The sequence below is a fragment of the Patella vulgata genome, chromosome 6, assembly GCF_932274485.2.
Source record: "Patella vulgata chromosome 6, xgPatVulg1.2, whole genome shotgun sequence".
Lineage (NCBI taxonomy): Eukaryota > Metazoa > Mollusca > Gastropoda > Patellidae > Patella > Patella vulgata.
In genome coordinates this window covers 71,137,452-71,160,721 of record NC_065884.2, presented here as the reverse complement: position 1 = coordinate 71,160,721, position 23,270 = coordinate 71,137,452, and the positions used below count along the sequence as shown (strand labels likewise).

The 23,270-nt window shown below is 40.7% G+C and overlaps 1 protein-coding gene across 2 annotated transcripts in view; it reads left to right on the top strand.

The window, feature by feature from the left end:
• Positions 1–22,882, top strand: part of LOC126825530 (ras-related and estrogen-regulated growth inhibitor) — a 62,304-nt gene extending 39,422 nt beyond the window's left edge. For both annotated transcript variants that reach the window (XM_050555185.2, XM_050555184.2), the window contains exons 3-5: positions 19,248–19,304; positions 21,028–21,101; positions 21,750–22,882. In XM_050555185.2, coding sequence (XP_050411142.1) covers positions 19,248–19,304; positions 21,028–21,101; positions 21,750–22,160 — 542 coding nt within the window. In that variant the 3' untranslated portion in view covers positions 22,161–22,882. The remainder of the gene's footprint in view (positions 1–19,247; positions 19,305–21,027; positions 21,102–21,749) is intronic.
• Positions 22,883–23,270: the final 388 nt, after the last annotated feature.

Here is a 23,270-nt window from a genome sequence, read left to right as displayed (position 1 = left end):
CATAAGTTCTAGCGACTAATCGGAATAATTAAGTTATGTAATTGTACAATATATAATATATTAAAGGTGTGTTAGTGTCCTACCTGTTGTGTAAATTATCCATTAAATCCTATTTTACTTGTCCAAAGGGTTCAAAAATATTTTTAAATCCAAGTCACATTTGAAAAGCTTTACGTCAGGCTTTTCAAATCATTTAGTTGGATTTTTCCAATATTTTGAATTAGGTGTGTTAAGATTAAATTTGTATCATCAATTAATTGGAATATTGTAAAATAGTGCAATTTGTTGACCAGAATAAAGATTGGGACATATTATTCAGTTACAACAAGAGTGGTATTGAGCCTTTAACATATTATTTGGTTCACACTTTCTATAGAGTCAAATCACACGTACTTAATGAATTGATTGATATATTTTCAATGCCATTCAAAGAATAGATTGATATATTTATATATAAAAAACAGCGATATTTTGTTAAAATTCTTACCATTGTCAAAATATCCATCAAATTCTATCTTGTTTATGACATTTGTTTGGTAGACCAAATAAGGTAATGTTCTCCGTCCGGTCTTGGGAGAACGGGGATGGTTATTCCATATTTGGGAAGGACATTAGCGTACAGAAAATAGGGGGTGGTTATGAAAGAGGGTGTTGAACGAAATTCATCAGAGTTCAACCAGACATTCCGAGCAGCTAACATCAAAGCTTTTTTGAGAACGAGGAACATTGATGCAAAGCGGTTTTAACAATAAAGTTGTAGAAACAAACTAACCTGTAGTTTTATTACGATCACATAGGAAACACAACAAGGAAGTCCGGTATTACTACATGAGTGGAACACTGAAATCTTAACCGTATCTTACCGAACAGTCTTTATATATTATGTATGTTTTTATTCTCGCTCGACGTCCATTTTGAAAGGGACAGAAATATCGCGTAGCCGCTGGATTTTATTAACTGTATGAATTCATGTGGTACGTTTCACCTTTAATTCAATGGCAATTGGTTTAGTATATGTTAAGATATGTACAGTACAGTTTGGGGTCAGTTTAATTGGAAATTAAGAGAGTTATTATAGGCCAGTAACCTTTTTTTTGTCATCAAATCCTGACAAAACCTGCTTAAAGAAATCCTTAGAACGATTCACTACTGTGCCTGGAGTATAAACATTTCTATCCAAATCTATGTGAAAGTCGTCGTCTCCGCATGTTTTCATAAACATTGCGAGAAACCATTAAAATTCCATGTTTTAATTTACGACACTGTTAATTTAGACTTGCACCGTTCTCTAGCGTCTTCATTAATAATTACACCTTTTTTACGGTGAAAACTGCGTGGTGTGTAAAAGTAATATAGATATTTTTAGATTCACTTAATATCTTTACAGACATATTCACAAATTATTTATGAATGGGATGGAGGGGGTAATGGGTAATGGTCTTATTAACACGTGCGTTGCAGATCTCTCGGCTTGTTATCTGTGCCAATTATAGATATAGTGAGAGGGGGAGATAGTGGAGAGGAAACGTCGGGTTTAACGTCCACTCGCCACAAACTACGTCATTTCGGGACTAACACATGGTTTAATTTTATTTCATTAATTCATTTGTGCGTAGGCGCCTTTTTGTCCGCATCCTATCAAAGGTCCAAGATACTATGCTGTTTTCACCTTTAAACTGCTGTTTGGAAATGAAACGAATTGGCATTAGGTTTAACGTGCTACTGTCCTGACCCAACCCGGCTAATGGAGACGTACATACGCCATGCAGTGTGCTATGAGGGACATTTTGCCCGGATAACAGCGCTAGGATCTATTCTGACTTCTAAATCCAACCGTTGATGTTTCTTTTACGTGCACACCCCAACATGATACGTTCGTCCCACTCAAACGACTAGAGCATGTTCATTTTCAGACTCTTCGTCCTGCAAGCGAAAGCCACGCTGGCAAATCCCGGGGGATTGCTATAGCCAACACTTGGATCGAAAGCCGGGCGCCCCTGTTAACCCGCTACTACGGACAGTCTTTTTTAGTAAACCCGTGCGTGAGACTTAAGCTGGATTTCCTTTAGTACGAATCCGGTCCGACTCCGGTCCGGCTCCGGTCCGCGAGTAGACATAGCACACGGCAGGTTGTGTATCCTTATACGCGGTTATTCAAGCGGGAGGACCCTCTTTTCAACATGGCACCGGCATTGTCAAGGTTCGTAAAAGAGGAAAAAAACTATTTTTAGCTTTTTCCCGTGCGGGCTACCCAAACTGTGTTTCCTTATGTGCGTTTACGGACACGGTTCCGCATGCGTTTCCGTGCCGAACGCTACATGATCCGTTTCGAAAAAACCGTACCGGACGCCGCATACAGAACCGTATCCGCACCCGCACATAAGGAAACACTCTTACTAAAATTCTATGAAAGTGTTTTTTTCCGTATCCGCAACCGGACCGGAGCCGGACCGGATCCGTACTAAAGAAAATGCAGCTTAATGCGTCACTTGTGTGGAAGATCGCAGACTGGCCGTAAAGACTCTTGGTCCTGCACATCCGGTTTCTTAGCTCAGCCCACAACCCGCTGAGCGTGCTACTACGGGCAGTCTACAGGGAAATGAAATGAAATGAAATATGGTTTTATGGCACGTCAGCTCCAACCGGGCTATATTGCACCAAAAAGTCTACAGGAAAAATTTTAGTAAACTCGTAGAAACTGTCGGTCCTACACATACAAAATTTTCACCCGGTTTCTTACGGCTGGTCTGCGAGCCACCAAACCACATGATCCGTGCGTGACCTAATTCGTACGGCGCATTGTAAGCTAGGCTGTGAGCCTTATGCGCCACTTGCATGTGTTCGGCAATGTAGAAGGTCGCAGGCACATACAAATTTTTCTCCTGGTTTCTTACGACTGGTCTGCGATCTACCAACTCCCAACGCTTTTCACACTGATCCTCTGTGACTTCGTACATCATGTATATAATAGATTATCATGAAATAAACGTTTTAGCGAAGCACTTCCTTTACCCAAACCTAACTTATCTTAATGTTATTTTAACGAGAATCCAAACTTTTTAATGTTTTTGTATTTTAATGATTTTGATTTAATCATTGGAATGTTGTTCCTGTGGGTCATGGGAGCCACGGTGGCTAAGTGGGTAAGAGGTCGGGTGTTCGACCCCTGCGTAGGCCGAGAAAGTTCATTGCGACCTCCGGGCTAGCCACACAGCGTCTTACCGACTTAGCTACTGTGGCCCCATGACCCACAGGAACAAGGGACCACGGTGCCTAAGTGGGTAATACGCTGGCGCGCTAGCCTGGAGGTCGGGTGTTCGATCCCTGCATAGGCCGAGAAAGTTCACTTCGACCTCCGGGCTAGCGAGCCAGCGTCTTACTCACTTAGCCCCCGGGGCTCCACATAGTTTGAAGAATTTAAATCAGGATTTCTCCCATTCTTTCTCCCTTTCATTATTATACAAGATGTGCATTCATCAGCACTGGCTCACTAACCGGCGTGGTTCCCCCTTGTCAGTGATGCAGTAAGGAGGGCCTGACAAGGACAGCTGTCTAGTAATTCAGATGGGACGAAAAACCGAGGTCCCGTGTACATATTGGCGTGCACGTAAACGATCCCCTGACAGTTGGAATTCGATAGAAGAGTAGGCCGTAGTGAAGCTATCCGGGCAAAATTTCCCTCATGGCACACTGTATGGCGTATGCCCGTCTTCATTAGCCCAGGTTAGTAGCAGAACAGTAGGACGTTAAACCCCATTTCATTTCATTTATTACAGAAGATAGCCAGGACCTAATGTCTTTTGATGAGTTGGATGGCCGAATGGTTAGCACGTGCGCGCGGCATTTTAGGGCGTGGTAGGGTCGCCTGTCCAACCTCGTGGAGTTTCTCCGGGTCCCCCGGTTTCCTCCAACTGCTAAAGACCCCTACGCACAAGCGAATTCTTGAAATAAAATTGAACCATATGTTGGTCCCGAAATGACTTAGTTTGTTTCGAGTGGACTTTTAACACCATTTTCCCCTCTCTCCTATTTTCTTTTCTTTTGATAATCAGAAAACTCAACTTATTGTGTGTACATTTACCAAATCGAAAAATTAAATGGAAAATACGAGATCTGGCTTAACGTGCTAAACATAGTCTCGGTTTCACCTTGTTAGTGGTGCAGGACGGAGGACTTGACAATGACAACTGTCTAGTCGTTCGGATGGTAGGAAAAACCGAGGTCCCATGTACGCATAGGCGTGCGCGTAAAATAAATCTTGCCATTTTTAATTCAAAAAACAGATTAGACCGTAGCGCTCATGTCCGGGCAAATTTCCCTCTTGGCACACTGAATGGCGTAAGCCCGTCTTCATTAGCCCAGTCGGAACAGAACAGTTGGACATTAAATCCCAATTCATTTCATTTTGTTCTGTGCCCCTCGGTCGCCCCGTACCAATTCTTAGGTCCGTCTAGATAGTATGTATGGTGACTCCATGATGATGTCAAAGTGATATAACGTAACCGACGAATCTGATATATTTGAACATACATTATGCAAGAGCTAAATCTGTCTATTGCAGGTCTTTCTTTAGGCCTGGAATGTTGTCTAAATTATTAATTAGACATTAATTAACCTATCCATACCATAATCAACTCTAGATGGCATCGCTAGCCTGCGATCTTTAGTAGATTATGAGCCGATTTACTGCATAACTTTCCTTCACGATTTAATGATTAAATTGATAATCGAGACTGTGCTGTTTATCGTTCTGACTTTAGTAATGATGATCGAGGCTAGTCGGAAATTTCAATCGCTTAGTTCTCGGTTCATAGTTGATCAAATTTGAATGAAATTTTCAGCAAATTTTACATTATCTAGTTTTTAACTATTACACGAGAGCTGCCAACTCGCTATCGAATCTCCAATAATGAATCTTTAAGTATTGAGAATTATGCGTTTGAAATTTGCGTTCTGGACCCTTATTAACGAAAACTTAAACTAAGTTACAACCAAAATTGGATATATGCAAATTGATTTTACTGGTCAGCCAATCGAATTGCAGTATTTCTTAAAATTTCGATTGTATCTTAGTTTAAGTTTTCGTGAATAAGGGCCCTGTTGTTATCTCTGTAGCCATCAAATAATATATTATTTAGGAGAACGCTAGATCGGAGACGGTCCTATACATGTTAAGACATATGACGTCAGATTGCGTCAAAATCTCGAGATGTAAACAGGCAATCTGTTTCACAGAGAATTACGAGTCTTCTAATATCTCTGTAAAAGATGACTGCCTTTAACACGCGCCGTAACAGCACGCGGCGTCAATCATTGGCTGAATGGCGCGTGTATTGTTTACATAAGACGTTACTGCTTCGGACAGAATGTTGCCTTTTAGTCATTTTAATACTCATTTACACTAAATGCATAAAAAAAAATGTTTTAGAATCTAATTTGTCACAGGAAAAAAGTTAATATTCGTTTCTCATTAAGTCGCATTGATGTCATCCTTATCAATGATTGTAGCGGCCTAGCGAATATTCACTGCTGATCAGTGTGATAAACAGGGCTAGCGCTAACCGTAACGATCTCCTATTATTTAGACCAAGCCTAACCCTAGCGCTCTCCTATTATTTATGTTAATGGTTGTATAATGAGAAACAAAATGAGAGAGAGAGAGACAAACTAGGTCATTTCGAGACTAACATATGGTTTTAATTTTATTTGAATAATTCGATTGCGCGTAGGGGTCTTTAGCAGTGGGAGGAAACCGGAGGACCCGGATAAAACCCACGAGGTTGGACAGGCGACCCTACTCCTTGTCACGTACAACCGGAGCCGGAGATTCGAAACCACGCCAATCGACTCAATTACAGACTTTATGATACAGCACGCGCACGCTAACCATTCAGCCATCCAACCACCCTAGAAACGAAATGAAATGTGTGTTTAATGTCGGCAATACAATATACCGGAAAACACCCGGAAAACACCGGAAAACCACCGGAAAACACCGGAAAACCACCTGGAAAACATATTTTATACTGAATACCGGAAAACACTAAATACCGGAAAACACCCTAAATACCGGAAAACACCCTAAATAGGTAACCCGGAGCCTGGTCCTCTGTGTGCGGTTTTGGACCAAGTGAGAGCCGATGAAGGAAGGTCAAGGCCATTACGATGTTCGTTTTACAAATAGCCCCCCACCCCCAAAAAAAAATTTCTGTCACAAAAAAAAAAAATGAAATTTTTCCGAGAAATTGGTTTTACAAAAAAACATTCCGTAGAATATAATTTTACATAGAAAAATATTGGAAAAAAATTTGAATTTTTTTTGGAGAGAAATTTGGGAGAAGAAATTGTTAAAAAAAATCTGAAAAGAAATTTTTCTTTGACCGTAGGCGATCGCTCGCTTGTATGTTAATGAACTTATTTCATCACCGCTCCCATGGTCCAAAACCACACACGAGGACCAACTCCGGGTTACTAAATAGCTACCGGAAAACTTAGAAGAGTAAACTGTGCCCGAGATTTTTTTAGAGAGCGCGCCGGGCCGCACCGCTCCGGGAGGGATCATCGTCAGGGTGGGACGGGGGTGGAATTGTCCAGTCACGTGACGAACATAGATTTTCCGTTCCTCAACCTATATTATTTCCACAGTCATTGTCATTAATCACAAATTACGGGATGATATACGAAAATGCAGGTTTACTTTGAAATAGTGCAAATGATACTTTTCCATCTACAATCTTCAGATCAAAGGATGCAAGTTCTTACACAGTGCAGCATAATTTGTGCAACATAATACATCTCGTTTGGTGATTAGGACACATAGCGGTTAAACCTGGAACTTCAACTCGAACTATTCAGAGATTTATTAACTCGCTTTTGATGATACTTGCTGTTTTTTGATGCGATTTTTGTTACTTAGGGAGGAGTTGGCCTAGTCGTGCCTTCCACTAATTCGTACCACCCTGATGCCAGCGTTACTGGTAAGAATCAGGAGACCGGCGCAACCGGCATATAATGGGGCCCTCCGAGGGCAGTGTTTAATCTACTGAAATACTTAAACACTGAAATCTACTGAAATTTACTGAAAACTAAAATTAAAATACCAAATAAAATATGGTCAATGATGGAGGTAGACTGATTGCGTCTTTTAAAACATTGAAAACTTAATAGGCATCAACAAAATTTTGGAGAAAAAAAAAAGGATTTTTTTTTTTTTTTTGGGGGGGGGGGGGCTATTTGTAAAACGAACATCGTAATGACCTTGACCTTCCTTCATCGGCGCACACTTGGTCCAAAACCGCACACAGAGATCCAGGCTCCGGGTTACCTATTTGGGGTGTTTTCCCGTATTTAGGATGTTTTCCGGTATTTAGTGTTTTTCCGGTGTTTTCCGGTATTTAGTATAAAATGGTGTTTTCCGGTTGTTTTCCGGTGTTTTCCGGTATATATACTATTCAAAAAAAGTAGGGGATATTTGATTTTGGGGGCATAATACTAAAATATGCAAATGACTACGAAAAAAGTCACTAACAGAAGAAACATTCCCAGTTACATGTGACGCCCAAACGCACCAATAGCTACCGCATGGAATGCAGGTGATGCTTGGGATCATCATGGGGGTCCAACCCAAGATTTGCACGACTCCTCTGACTTTGAATGTTACAGTCATTGTGGCATTGAATTCCAGGGTGGAAACATCAGTTTAATTGTTTTAGTGACCAGAAAACAAATTTTGATATGCGTCGGCTTACCCAAAATGAAAGGTTACGTGCCCTTGGCATGCTACAGATCGGCACAACACAGGCGGTTGTGGCGCGGACGATGAATGTTTCTCAGTCTGTCATAAGCAGGCTATGGTCCAGATACCGTGATACACAATCGGTACAGGACAGACCACGCTCAGGTCGACCAAGGGCGACAACTCAAGCCCAGGATCGATTTATCCGTACCTTGGCCTTGAGAAATCGTGTCATCACAGCAAATCAGATCAGCGCTCGTCTTCAAACAGACACTGGTGTGAGAGTGAGTGGCCAGACGATTCGGAATCGACTGCATAGGGGTCACCTTCGCGCCCGACGTCCTCGCGTGATCCCTTGTTTGAGAGATCATCACATTCAGGCAAGACGTCGTTGGTGTAGGGATCGTCAACACTGGGATAATCGACGCTGGAGCAACGTGATGTTTTCAGATGAGTCAAGGTTCACTGTTGATTTTTTGGACAGACGTAGGAGGGTGTGGCGTCGTCGAAACGAGCGCTTCCAAGACGTTAACGTCATCAGACATGATCGATTTGGGGGTGGTTCTGTTATGGTGTGGGGAGGCATCACTGTTGCTGGAAGAACGGCTTTACATGTTGTTGCAGGGCGTGTTACAGTCCAGTACTACCGGGACAACATCTTGGCAGTCCATGTTGTGCCGTTCGCACGACGTCATGGCCGCCGTTTCATCTTCCAGGATGACAACGCAAGATGTCACAGGGCCAGGATCGTTACAGGTTACCTCCAACAACAGAACATCACCACATTACCTTGGCCAGCACTGAGTCCCGACCTCTCCCCCATCGAGCATGTCTGGGACATGCTTGGACAGAGGTTACGTCAACGTCAACAACGTCCTGCCAATGTCCAAGAACTTGCTGCTGCGTTGCAACAGGAATGGGACAATCTGGACCAAAATGACCTTAGACGTCTCATTAGGAGTATGCCACGTCGGATCAATGCTTGTTTGGCAAACAGAGGAGGATTTACCCGTTACTGACTTGGTTGTGATGCTGTGGTAACTTTGCTGTTTGACCCCGGGTATCATTTTACCCTTATAATGGTCAGTCTGTGCCTTACTTAGTCTAACGATCATTTGGAATAAATCGATGAATGTGAACTTCATTTCATTTTGTCATTTGTTTCTTCGTCAGTTTCATTAGGTGACTTTAATAACACTTAAAAATCAAATATCCCCTACTTTTATTGAATAGTATAGTATGGCCCGTTTAATGTTCCAACTGTTCTGTACCGACTAATGTAATGAAGACGGGTGCATTAGAAGTACATCATTATTTAGAGTATAGCTAGGTGATAATACATGTTTGTAAGAAAAGTTTATTTATATACTGGTAATGAGACGATATGAAATATAGTTATTATGTATTCAGATAAGAGCTGATATGATTTAAATTGGATAAAGATGGCTGTACCACCTACGACGATAAGTAAGTGCAGGAGAACTGCGCTGTGCACAATCACTTCTCGTCTTTGGTCTTTCATCCATAAAGCCCGGCCCATACCGCTACGACTACACACAAGCCGACAGGACTCAGCGTCTTGGGTAGTTGTAAAAAAAAATCAGGTCGCGCCTTTATTTCTATAGCCTACGACGGTACCAGTCCACACAGGCTCGACTCTCACAGATTATGCGTCGTGAGTTACGCCACTTTCCTCTAGCGAGTAAAGTAAACCGGAAGCATAAAAGTAGGACAATTGATCGCGTCGTGTGAGTGTCCACACAAACACGATAAGTTACGACTGCAACCAACTGCATCCGACTACGATTGAACATGTGCAATCGGGCCGACGGGTCACGACGTGACGGAAATCGATTGAATCGTGGTCGTGGGACTGTTCACACTGCACTGATTATCTGAGACAAGACGTTGCGTTTGGTATAGTCTGGGCAAGTCGTGGCGGTATGGGCCGGGCTTTATGTAGCCTATTCCGTTACAGATACATTCCCGCGTACAAACTGGGTGATTTGATGATATATTTGGCCTAAAAACATATCCAAACTAATTAATTTATCATTTGCTTCAAATCCTTCTAAAGACGTTGTAATTGTCAAGGAATACCCTTGCTATAAAAATATTTAACCAGTGTTGAAATGAGCTCCCGACTGAACATCCACCATTTAAATTTTGCACAATCGAAATGCTCCTTCCACAGAAACCCAATTCAACGAGAGTATACGAATATGTAGCCAGTGTTGAAATGAGCTCCCGACTGAACATCCGCCATTTAAATGCTGCACAGGCAAAATGCTCCTTTCACAGATAACAAATTCCACGAAAGTATATAAATATCTAGCCAAACGTCAGTGTTTCAATAAAATAAAACCAAGTACGAACAATCCAAACCATTAGACAAAATTCGAAGTCCTAAAAAAAAACGGTATAGGCAAAATCCCACGGAACATCCGCAATTTAAATGTTATTAGTGCTCTTCAGGGTACTTAGTAACTTACTCTACATGTAATGTGATTGAGTTGTTTGAAGCCACACTTAAATCAAAGATCATTGCCTTTAGTTTACAGATAGTAACATTCTAGGTATCAATCAAGTACGCCCGTCAAATCTGTAATAGGAGTTTGGAGTCTGTGAATATCATTAAGCAAGTTGTGCTGGGATCTGTTAGAGTCGTTTTATACTGCAATAAAATGTGAGAAACACGCGTTAGTAAATTCTCAGGTGCAGTATTCACCTGTTTTTCATGAATGAATTCAGAATAAATTGAAAATAAACTAAGAAAATAAACAAATAATTGCAAGTGAGGATTATATAGATTTGCAACAAGAACAGTTTAAAGGCTAGAGAACTATTAAGGCCAGCTTACAAATTTAAAGATACATTATGGGAGATTAGATAAAGAGCTGGCCATTCTTGCTATAATAATTCAAAAATAGATATTGAAAATTCCAGTCAAATTACTTTGTTCTGAACGGAATTGTCACTGTTAGAAGTTTGGACTAGAAATAGGCATCTGTTGTGTCTGCACCGTCTATGAATATCCACATATTCTCGATTATCTAGTAACATGCTCAATTTTGCCCGGAAAGCGGCACTATGACCTACTGCCATTCCAACTGCCAAGGGATCTTTTATGTGCACGTCAATGTATACACGGGACTTCGGTTTTCATCCCATTAGAAAATGAAATGAAATGAAATGAAATGGAGTTTAACGTCCTACTGTTCTGCTCCTAACCTGGGCTAATGAAGACGGGCATACGCCATACAGTGTGCTATGAGGGAAATTTTGCCCGGACAGCGGCACTACGGCCTACTCTTATATCGAATTCCAACTGCCAAGGGATCTTTTACGTGCACGCCAATGTGTACACGGGACCTCGGTTTTTCGTCCCATCCGAACGACTAGACAGCTTTCCATGTCAGCCCCTCCGTCCTGCATCACTGACAAGGGAGAACCACGCCGGAAAATCTGGATGAACTTTCTCGGCCAATGCAGGGATCGAACACCCGACCTCCAGGCTAGCGAGTCAGCGCCTTACTCACTGAGCCAACGTGTTCTGAACCAGCGCCTTACCCATTGAGTCACCGCGGTTCCACTTTGAAAGAAGATTATTGTTAGGAATGTTTAGTTTATATATCTATTTAAACGAATCTTATGGTATACGTTTTTGATAAAATTAATTTGCAATCTGAAATTTGATAAATTACAAATTTACGAGTAATATAAACACCCATAGATCAGTGAAATTAAAATATATTTGAAGTAGATTATTCCAAAATGGCGCCTCTTTTATCTGTGATATTTTCTAATTGTAAAATTTGTATGTTTATAAACATCACTATCACCTTCATCGTCTTCACAGCACTAGTTAATAGATATATCTTCATCAAATTGCAGCAAGTAGCGGCGTCCGGTGTACATTTTGAATTAGACGTAGTGTAAAATGTTCCTCATGACACACTGCTTGTTGCATGCCCGTATTCATTAGCCGATCAGATCTAACATGGGATCCAACATGTGTTGTCTTCAAATATATATGTTTGTCCCGAAATAACCAAGTTTTCTTGCTGAGTGGGCGTTAACTCTCTCTCTCTCTCTCTCCCTCTCTCTCTCTCTCTCTCTCTCTCTCTTTATATCATAAGGTCTGTCATTGAGTCAACTGGCGTGGGTTGTTTCCGTGTCCGCTGGGTCTCATTTTATGGCCAAATACCCCCCCCCCTCTCTCTCTCTCTCTCTCTCTCTCTCTCTCGCTTTAGGTTGACGTTATGTTAGTCCCAAGATAACGGTGTAGTGTGATGAGGAGAACTGAAACCCTATATCTAGCTCGTGTATTTGTGTGTTCTTATCTAAACTCGAAGTCGAGTGGTTTATTATGTATATAATTAACATGTGAAGTTATGTGAACTAACTTGGTACTGGTTGTACACATTAAGGCAATTCTTATTTTTTTGTGTTTCTTTTGAAGTAAGTAGTTCAAAGTCATAAAATTGCGAACTATTGCACTCACTTTAGTACGAGAGAGAAAAGGATTGGTCCACCGACGCCTCCCTAGCATTTGCCAATTCCCATTTTATAATCTGTAAGTCCCGATGCGTCATTTGTATTTCAGCTAATATAATCAAATTGCTCACGGCTTAAGATTTAATTAAACATGCATTATGCAAGAGCTAAATCTGTCTATTGCAGGTTTTTTATTTAGAAACTATTAATTAGACATTAATTAAACATAAATTATGCAAGAACTAAATCTGCCTATTGCGGGTCTTTCTTTAGGCCTTAAATGTTTTCTAAATTATTAATTAGACATTAATTAAAGTAGCCAGGCCATTATCAACTCTCGATGGCATCGGATTTCCCCGATATTAAATAGATTAGAACAGTTTAGCCATATTTTGATTTAAGCTAAAAATGGAGGAGCGAGACTTATCTTTGAACAACCAGTACGGTGGTTGAAATTATTGCACACGTCTTTCAAACCTTCAAAGGCTAATATCTTCGCTCGCAATAGAGTAATTTGAATGAAATTTTCAAATTATTCATTTTACATTATCTATTTTCGAACTATTTTATAGCAAGACTGGCTATCTCTTTATCTAAATCTTACATAATGTATCTTTAACTTATCCAGACCATAATCAACCCTCGATGCCATCTTATCTGCCCGATTTTCATTCATTGCATTTGAACTCGATCTGCTGTTCAACGTCCGTTGATGATTAAAATAAAAAAATAGATAATCGATACTTTGTAGTTTATCGTGACAACGGTAATAATGACAATCGAGGCTACAGTGAATTTTGAAATAATGTTTTCTAGGCTTAGAGTGAAGAAATTTGTCTGAAATTTACAGCATATTTCATTTACATCATCTAGTTTTTAACTGCCATAGTGAGAACTGCCAGCTCTTTATCTAATCTTACCTAATGTATCTTTCATATAGAAAACAATTAAAATACCAACGCTAGATTTTCTCCCAGCTTGGTTGTACGTGACAAGGAGTAAGGTCGCCTGTCCAACCTCGTGGGTTTTTCTCCGGGTTCTCCGGTTTCCTTCCACTGTTAAAGACCCCTACGCGCAAGCGAATTATTGAAATAAAATTAAGCCATATGTTAGTCCCGAAATAACCTAGTTTGTGTCGAGTGGACGTTAAACCCCATTTCTCTCATTCATATTCATATTGCTTACTGATGAATGTTATCTTTGTTGGACTTTTCTCGGGACAATTGGTTTGTTTTTCATTACAGACCTGGGACTGTACAGTGCAGTGGAGAGAGAGAGAGAGAGGTAGAGAGAGAGAGAGAGAGAGGGCGTAAACGTTCATTTCGGGACTAACATATGTTTCAAATTCATTTCAATAACTTACTTGGAAGGAAACCGGTGACCCAGAGAAAACCCACGAGGTTCCTAAAGCGAACCTACTCCGTGTCACGTGTAAGCGGGGAATCGAAACCTTCTGATCCAACGTGCACGTGTTACCATTCGACCAAGGGATGTTTTACGTGCAGGCCGATGTGTACATGGGACCTCGTCTCATCCGAACGGCTAGACAGCTATCTTGTCAGGAAACCACACCGGAAAAGCCCTTGTCAGTGGTGCAGGACAGAGGGTCTGACAAGACAGCTGTCTAGTCGTTGGGATGGGACGAGAAATTGGGATGCATGTAAAAGATCCCTTGGCAGTTGGAATTCGATATAAAAGTAGGCCATAGTGGTGCTGTCCGGGCAAAATTTAACTCATAGCACTCTGCATGTTGTATGCCTGTCTTCATTAGCCCAGTCGGAGCAGAACAGTTGGACGTTAAATCCCATTTTATTTCATTTTTGCTTTTAGATCGATTACCGTCTATTTTAAGGTTTCAGCATAGCTGGTGAGACACATAGCCGAATCTTAACTCATGAAGGATTTCCAATATTTTTAGCATGGTTCCAAATAAGGCAATATTACTCTTCCCACTAGTAATAAACGTTCTATTAGAACAAAATCAGAATGTTATGCTAGGTTCCCACTGTCATGCGAGGTGTAACGATAGGGTTGTCCCTATTGAGTTCACTACTACGTGCAGATAACGTTCGGATACGATCAACACGATTGCTACGACTGATCTAAATATATGATACGACCTGATAGGATCACCACGATTACTCCACGATTAAAACCACGATTTCAATCGTAGCACGAATCGTGCTAGTGAGAAGCTAAAATTAACGATTGTGCGTTAAAGTAGCTAAGTCTCTAACTTAATGTCATCCAACGTCGTCGACATTGGTAGGCCTACACGTTTCCGCGTCATTTGTGACACGGGGCTCAAAGAACGAAGCTAGTCATATTCCACAAGTCGTGTCAACTGGTGGCGTCATATTCTTATCTTGACAGCACGCGCAAAAACTACTATCGGTGTAGATTAGAATAACCAGATGCTAGAGATTGCCATTCGATTGAGACTTCTGGCGTATTTCGCCGAACATAAATGATTTGAAATTAGAGTAAAAATGGAAATGATCGAATGTAAATCAGTTTATATACATTCATGTTACATTATTATATGGGTTTCGACCCATTTGTGTCAATTTCTAGATCCTAAATATTATAGCGATTTAGCATTGGCCGAGACAGTTCATCCCGATTTTCCGGCGTGGTCCCCCTTGTCAGTGATGCAGGACGGAGGGCCTGACAAGGGCAACTGTCTAGTCGTTCGGATGGAACGAAAAACCGAAGTCCCGTGTACACATTGGCCTGCACGTAAAAAATCCCCTGACAGTTGGAATTCGATGTAAAAGTAGGCCATAGTGCCGCTGTCCGGGCAAAATTTCCCTTAGAGCACACTGTATGGCGTATGCCCGTCTTCATTAGCCCAGTTCGGAGCAGAACAGTAGGACGTTAAACCCCATTTCATTTCATTTCATATTAGCTCCTTTAAGATTGAGTTAAAGGAAGCAGGCAATATATCGAGACAGCTGAAGTTGTGAGATCAATAGACAACAACACAACAGTTAGTGTTTCATGTGTAAGTGAGTGGCCTATAAACCTAGATATTTCACACGAACACGATCTTACCTATTGGCTACTTGAAATGAGGTTAAAGAAACATAGCATCCATCAGGTCGAAAATAAACCTCTTAATATTATTTCATCAATAAATTATATCCTTTGACGTGACGTTAAATATCCATAAAAACGACAAGCCATTGAAAAACAGATAACTAATTGTAAAAACTGTGGAAATGAATTAAAATGACGAGGGCCAGCCACGAGAGAATTTTACCTGGAAAGCGGAGTTTCCTTCCAAACGACTTGTCGCTGTATCTAATCAAGCCCTCCCCCCCTCCGAGTAACTTCCACGGATAACACCGGGATCGAATCCGGGACCACCCGGTTAGTGAGCTAGTGCTGATCAATGCACATCTTGTATAAGTGAGTAAGGCGCTGACTCGCTAGCCTAGGGGTTGCGATGAACTTTCTCGACCAATGCAAGGATCGAACACGGGACCTCTAGACTAGTCCCCGTGATTACGGGTCTAAAAGCACACATTAATGAGATATGATTGTATATAAAGTGATTTATATATATATTTTTTTAAAATTTTCCTTGGTGATTTCCAACCAATAATGTTCGATGAAATACACAAATGGCTGTCGTATTATTCACGGGGAAAAAACAAAAATCACATGAATCAAATTCAGCGCTTTATTTGGTTTAGTATGGTGGCTGATTGGTATCATGTCGTGATGTCGACCTTCATCAGGCGACAACCTGACATCACGACATTTTAACCCGACATCAAGGCAACCCGACAAGCCGAAATCACGACATTTTAACCCGACAATACGACATTTTTAATGTTGTGGTGTCGGGTAAGAATGTCGTATTGTCGGGTTAAAATGTCGCGAAGGTCGACATCACGACATCACGACATCCACCCTCGGTATCCCCAGTTATCGCATTCCGTTCCACACCACTATACGCTGGGTTCATCCATCGGGGAGACATGATTGTATTCAATTTATCTGCCCTTGATGGTAGTGCTGTATTTATCGACTCGACCATTACGTTTGATAGCATAATGATTCGGCACTGCCTGTTTTGACTGACATAAAAACACCTTTCCCATCAAAAGCATGTCGTAGGACATTTTTTTCTGTGCATTCCATTTCTTTTATATTAAATTCCTTGCAAACTTTCTCATAATCGAGCGATCAAACCGCCATATTGTTGTGAAAGATAACACTGAGGCTAAACCGCGTGTGTAAACTGTATTTTGATTGGTTCGTAGAATCAAGCTACGATCAAGGACAGATAATTTGAATACGTGAATATCCCAAGGGTGAACCCAGGGGTTAGTGGAGTAGAACGGAATAAGACCGTTGTCCGAGCGGATGTCCCTCATAGAACACTTTGTCTTCATTATCCCAGTCAGTGCAGAAAAGTAGGACGTTGAACCGCGTTTCATTTAATTGATCTGGAATTATGTCGAGTCGTCCTAAACCTGTAAGTGTTTCTTGCTAAAGACGTTTTTTGTTTTTATCCACGTGTATAGATTAGCTAACAGTGCAACATACATGTATAATTGTACACAAGAATTAAAGTTATTCTTCAAATTGGTTCTAAAACTATTTGACATTAAGAAAATTGGATTATTTTTTCAGTGCAAAATAAAATTGTACACAAAAATTAAAGGTATTCTTGAAATTGGTTCTAAATCTTTTAAATTTGACATTAAGAAAATTGGATTATTTTTTATCGATAGCTTTATCTAAACAATTGTAAAGTGTCGGCGGAACCAGATTTAGATACGTCAATTATATCAAAACGAAGAAGATCATTTCAAGTAACATTTGACATGAAGAAATAAAGTTAATGGCGTTTATTTTTAATAGTTCTAATTAAGTTGTCTGGACTATAACCTAAAAATGCACCGAACCACTTTATTGTTTGAAGGAGCTGATTGGTATTATGTCGTGCATTTTCCGTATGCCCGTCTTCATTAGACAAGTTCGGAGCAAAACAGTAGGACGTTAAACCTCGTTACATTTCTTTTCATTTATTATACCTTGGTATCTATGGAAAGAGCTAATATAGGTTTCAAGCCTTTTGCTCAATCCCATTCATTTATAGATACAATATTGTTAAAATCTAAAACACGCACGAGTTACCATCCCCCACCCACCCCTTCAATAGATATAAGAAATGAAATGAAATGGCCTTTAACGTTCTGCTTACTGCACCGACTAATAAAGACGCCATACAGTGTGCTATGAGGGTAACTTTGCCCGGACAGCGGCACTACGCCCTACTCTTATATAGAATTCCAACTGTCAAGGGATCTTTTACGTGCACGTCAATGTGTACACGCGACCTCGGTTTTTCGTCCCATCCGAACGAGTAGACAGCTGTTCTTGTCAGGCTCTCCGTCCTGCATCACTGGCATGGAAGAACCACGCCGGAAAATCTGGATGAACTTTCTCGGGCAATGCAGGGATCGAACCCCCCGACCTCCAGCCTAGGGAGCAAGCTTCTTACCCACTTAGCCACTGGATCCCCCCCCCCCTCAATAGATTTAAGAATTTAAAATACTATGTATAAAAATAAGTACATTTAGTTCGTCTCATCCCGTGATTTAAACGGACAACCTTGTATTCTAATAGACAAAAACACAGCAATCAGTTTCGTAGATTGTTAATTGTTAATTATTGGCTTGTCAATTAGCTGTCTATTATACAGACGTTAAACACGCCAAAACAAACAAACAGGAAGCCGTAAAAATCCAGTTTTTATTCCAAGAAATTCTAGTTTCAGACATGCCTTACATATCTTCCTCAATGGTTTATCTCGTGTTTAAAGCACGAGTCTCGCGACTCTTGCAACAACAAACGTTCCATAAAGCTCTGTACACACTGCCAACATTTTCGGTAACATTTTCGGAAACATCTCGGAAATACACCCGGGCAACAAAAAACTGACCCTTTATACACACGGCAACAGTTCGACAACATTTTAGGCAACTTAACAACCATTCCTTGCTGATAGCTGCCATTTTGTCTACATCCAGATAGATCATGTGATTTATGCCCCATTTCTAATTGGATAAAGAGAGAGAGAGAGAGACATGGGGTTTAACGTCCACTCGACACAAATTAGGTCATTTCGGGACAAACACATGGTTCAATTTTATTTCAATCATTCGCTTGCGCTTAGTGATCTTTAGCAGTGGGAGAACCCGGAGAAAACCCACGAGGTTGGACAGGCGACGCTACTCCTTGTCACGTACAACCGGGGAATCGAAACCTCGCCAGTTGACTCAATGACAGACCGTATGATACAGAGCGCGCGCGCTAACCATTCGGCCATCCAACCCCCCTGACTGGATAAAACTCGGCAACATCATTAGTATCTCGACAACAAATTTGATCTTGTTTTTATTTCGGCAACAACATGTTGCCGAATGTTACCGAATGTTTCCGAACTGTACACACTATCAACTTTATCATCAACATCGCACCTGGTCAACATGTTACTCAATATGTTGCCGAAAATGTTGGCAGTGTGTACAGAGCTTAAAGCACGATTCACACGACTCTTGTTGAAGCAACAAACGTTCAGTTATCTGACTTGTCAAATTGTTGATGGCAAGCATTCTGCATGTAGTAATATATTTAAAGCTTTTATTTTACACACACCAACTGGTATTGCTCTGGGTGTCTTGTACCACACGCATAAGAAAACAAAGATTGCAAAATATACATACCTGCAACACAAACAATACTAAGAACCTAGTCAGTCAGTAAACTGCGTGTTTCAAATTCATTTTTTTAAAGACATATTTTATTCACTATAAATGATTGGGGAACAGTTAAAATGCTCGTGACAGACCCCTGTTTCAAATTCATTGCACAATTAAAGGAGCCAGGGCTGGATTAAAACCCACAGCATCTTCAATAGAAGGCTTAGAAAAACAACTCCCCGCAGAAAACTAAAATAATATAATATTTATTTAATAAGGTTTATTTATCATTTCAGCTTTAGTTGTTCGTTTTTTAACGAGAAGATTCATCTGGGAATATGATCCCACTCTTGGTAAGTACACTATCAAGTGGTTGCGGTGCAACGGGGTGAGGGGGTACGTACATTATCCACAGCTAGACACAGCAGGGAGTTGGGGGGGGGGGGGGTGAAACTAAACACAACAGGGAGTTGTGGAAGGGTGCAAGTAGACACAACAAGGTGTTGTATAGGGGTGCAACTAGATACAGCGGAGAGTTGTGGAGGGGTGCAACGGGGTGATTTGGTACGCACATTATCCACAACTAGTAAAGGGGTACGTACATTATCCACAACTAGACAAATGAAATGAAATGAAATGGAGTTTAACGTCCTACTGTTCTGCTCCGAACTGGGCTAATGAAGACGGTCATACGCCATACAGTGTGCTATGAGGGAAATTTGGCCCGGACAGCTGCACTACGGCCTACTCTTATATCGAATTCCAACTGTCAAGGGATCTTTTACGTGCACGCCAATATGTAAACGGGACCTCGGGTTTTCGTCCCATCCGAACGACTAGACAGATGTCCTTGTCAGGCCCTCCGTCCTGCATCACTGACAAGGGGGAAACCAAGCCGGAAAGTCTGGATGAACTTTCTCGGCCAATGCAGGGATCGAACACCGGACATCCAGGCTAGCGAGCCAGCGTCTTACCCATTTAGCCACGTGATCCCCGCACGACGTAGGAGCTGGTCTAGTCGTTCGGATGGGACGAAGAACGAGGTCCCCTGTACACGTTGTCGTGCCGTAAAAGCGCCCCTGATAGCACACCACATGGGGTGTTTGGGTGGCTAAGTGGTATAGTGTTGCGCGTCGAGCTCTAACTGGCCGGTCACCTCTGGTGTGAGCGTATGTGTCTTCGTGGGTTTACTCCGGGTACTCCAGTTTCCTCCCACAGGAAAGACCCCTGCGATATCACCATCTGTTGAAAAGGACGTTAAACACTAATAGTAGAAAAAGAAGACACTACATGGCGCATGTCCATCTTCATTATCCCAGTTGGTGCATAAAACCAGGATGTTAAACCCCATTTCAATTTATTTCTGATACTATTCCTTTCCTAGTTACTTTAGTAACGTAAATTGTCGAAGGCGTAAATTGTATCGGCTCTGCCTTCTACTACGTTACAAATTTAGGAATGGAATTTTACCGTAAACGAAAAATCTCGCTGTACATGAGAATAACACATAGAATATTTAAAATATTTTATAAGGGTCAATATAATATGTTGTTCTATTTTAAAGATTTTATGTAATAATTATTCATGTATGTTGAATAAAATAAACTTTAGTGACCATGTACAGCACGAATTTTCGTTTACGGTAAAATTTCATTCCTAAGTTTGGATTATTGGCTGAGCGTTAGTTTGAAAATGACGGCCCAATTCAAATGAAAGTTGTTTATGTTTTTGTATCGCACAATTCTACACGAAAATAGAGTTGGATTTTCATAAATTTGTGTCGGATGTGGCAAGAAATGGTTCCTTTTAGCGACCAAAGAAGAATCACGGTGTTAAAATAGACGGTAAGGATTCCAAAAATGCCTTAGAACCGAGATGGGGAAAAGCCTTATTTGCATACTAGTTGTCATTAGCAACTGACAGTAACGTAGTAGAAGGCAGAGCCGATACAATTTACGCCTTCTACAATTTACGTTACTAAAGTAACTATCCCTTTCCCAATAAAATGTTCAGTTCTTGAATCGTTTAATGTTGAAATTACAACATTTATATGAGTAATACTTGTATTTATTTTAGAATGTTCCTATAAACACACTACGAATATTGACGAGGAACCAGTTGTCATGGAGATACTGGACACGGCTGGACAGGTAATATTTTGATTATAACAAACAGGAACATAGTGGACCAATTAGCCTTCTGTAGCATAAGCAGCATTCCTTGTTTTCCTATATTCTTGTCACTAAACCCCTTCCACAACTATACGTTGTAAGAGTTGGTGTGGGGGTGGGGGTGGCGAATAGTTTTGTGGAGCTTTGTCCATATGTATGTCACTAAATCCCTTTACGACTATAATTTGTAAGCGTGGGGTGGGTGGTCGAATGGTTAACGCATGAACTTGTTTTATTAGGTCTGTCATTGAGTCAAGTGGCGTGGTTTCTATTCCCCGCTTGTGCATGACAAGAAGTAGGACCGTCTGTCGAACCTGGAGGGTTTTCTTCGGGTCCTCCGGTTTCCTCCCACTGCAAGCGAATTATTAAAATAAAATTGAACCATATGTTAGTCCCGAAATGACCTAGTTATGTACAACGGGCGTTGAAACCAATTGTATTCCCCCATCTTCTACAGTTGGTGTAGAGTTCAATTTACTGAGAAGGACATACAGCGAGCTGATTCTATATTGTTATAAACACATGGTCATATATTGTCGACATCTATGTCTGTCGGTCTGTCTGTCGCCTCCCCAACTCTACCACCTCCCCATCTTTCGTCCAAATTATACGTTTGTTTTATTTCAGGAGGAGAATATAAACAGAGAAGGCTACGTCAAGTGGGCAGACGGCTTTATTCTTGTCTATTCCATTACAGACAGACAAAGTTTCGAAGACGTCGTCAACGTCAAACAATACTTAGATGACGTCAAGAAAACGAACGTGCAGTGTGTGCTCGTGGGGAATAAAGTCGATCTATTACACGAGAGAAAAGTAGATTTTTGTGAGGGTGAAATGGCCGCCCAGGATATGGCGTGCGCGTTCTTTGAGACGTCCGTCAGTGATGGACGGGAAGATATAACTGAAATATTCCATGAACTACATCGTGACATCAAGCGGAGGAAAATGATGGAGAATAAAGGCAGACGTCGTAGTTCGGCACAACAGGTCCGTCACGTGTTCAATCGAATGTTAAATAAAATAGGCAATGGAACTTGATGAATGGATTGACGCACGTGCAGACATTAATATAGTTATCAATATTTAAAAAAAAAGACCTGATAATTATGACTATATATTCAAACTGTGGACGCCATTAAAGTGACGTAGACATGCTGAAAGCAGTAAAAGCGAGGTGAAATTGAACTCCAAACGATCACCAATTTAATCTGATGTGAATTCACTATTGGAGTTGTTTCCCTTTGGATAATGATTGTTCAACAACGAATACTGTGTATATAAGGGGATGTAACGTTTTATGTCTAAAACTTTTAATGTTTTAATATTTTCAATGTAAAGGAATTGTTATGAATGAACAATATCATGATCTTGAAAATGCAATTAAATATTTTATTATTTTTAAAGGAAATGTGATGAATGAACAATATCATGATCTGAAAATACAATTGAATTTTTTAATATTTTTAAAGGAAATGTTGTGAATGAACAACGTCATGGTTTGAAGTACACCAACATGTTTTAATATTTTTAAAGAAAATGTTATGAATGAACAAAGTCATGATTTGAAGTAAACGTACATGTTTTAATATTTTTAAAGGGGCTGTTATGAATGGAAATGTCATGATCTGAAAGTACGTGTTTCAATATTTTTAATTTAACACTGTCAAAAAGATTGTGTTATGAATGAACAACGTCATGATCTGAAAGTACATGTTTCAATTTATTAATGTAACGCTGTCAAAAAGACTGTTATGAATGAATATACAGGTTTTGTTATTTACGTTCATATAAAACTAAATGAAGAATGGTATTTGTCTCCAGAATATTCGGGGTGGAGGTCTGGTGGTTTAACGGGTGCGCATGGAAATGAAATTGGGTTTAACGTCCTACTGTTTTTCTCCGAACTGGGCTAATGAAGACGGGCATACGCCATACAGTGTGCTGTGAGGGAAATTTTTCCCGGACAGCGGCACTACGGCCTATTCTTATATCGAATTCCAACTGTCAAGGGATCTTTTACGTGGACGCCAATGTGTACACGGGACCTCGGTTTTTTGTCTCATCCGAATGACTAGACAGCTGTCTTTTTCAGACCCTCCGTCCTGCATCATTGACGACGGGGAACCACGTCGGAAAATCTGGGTGAAC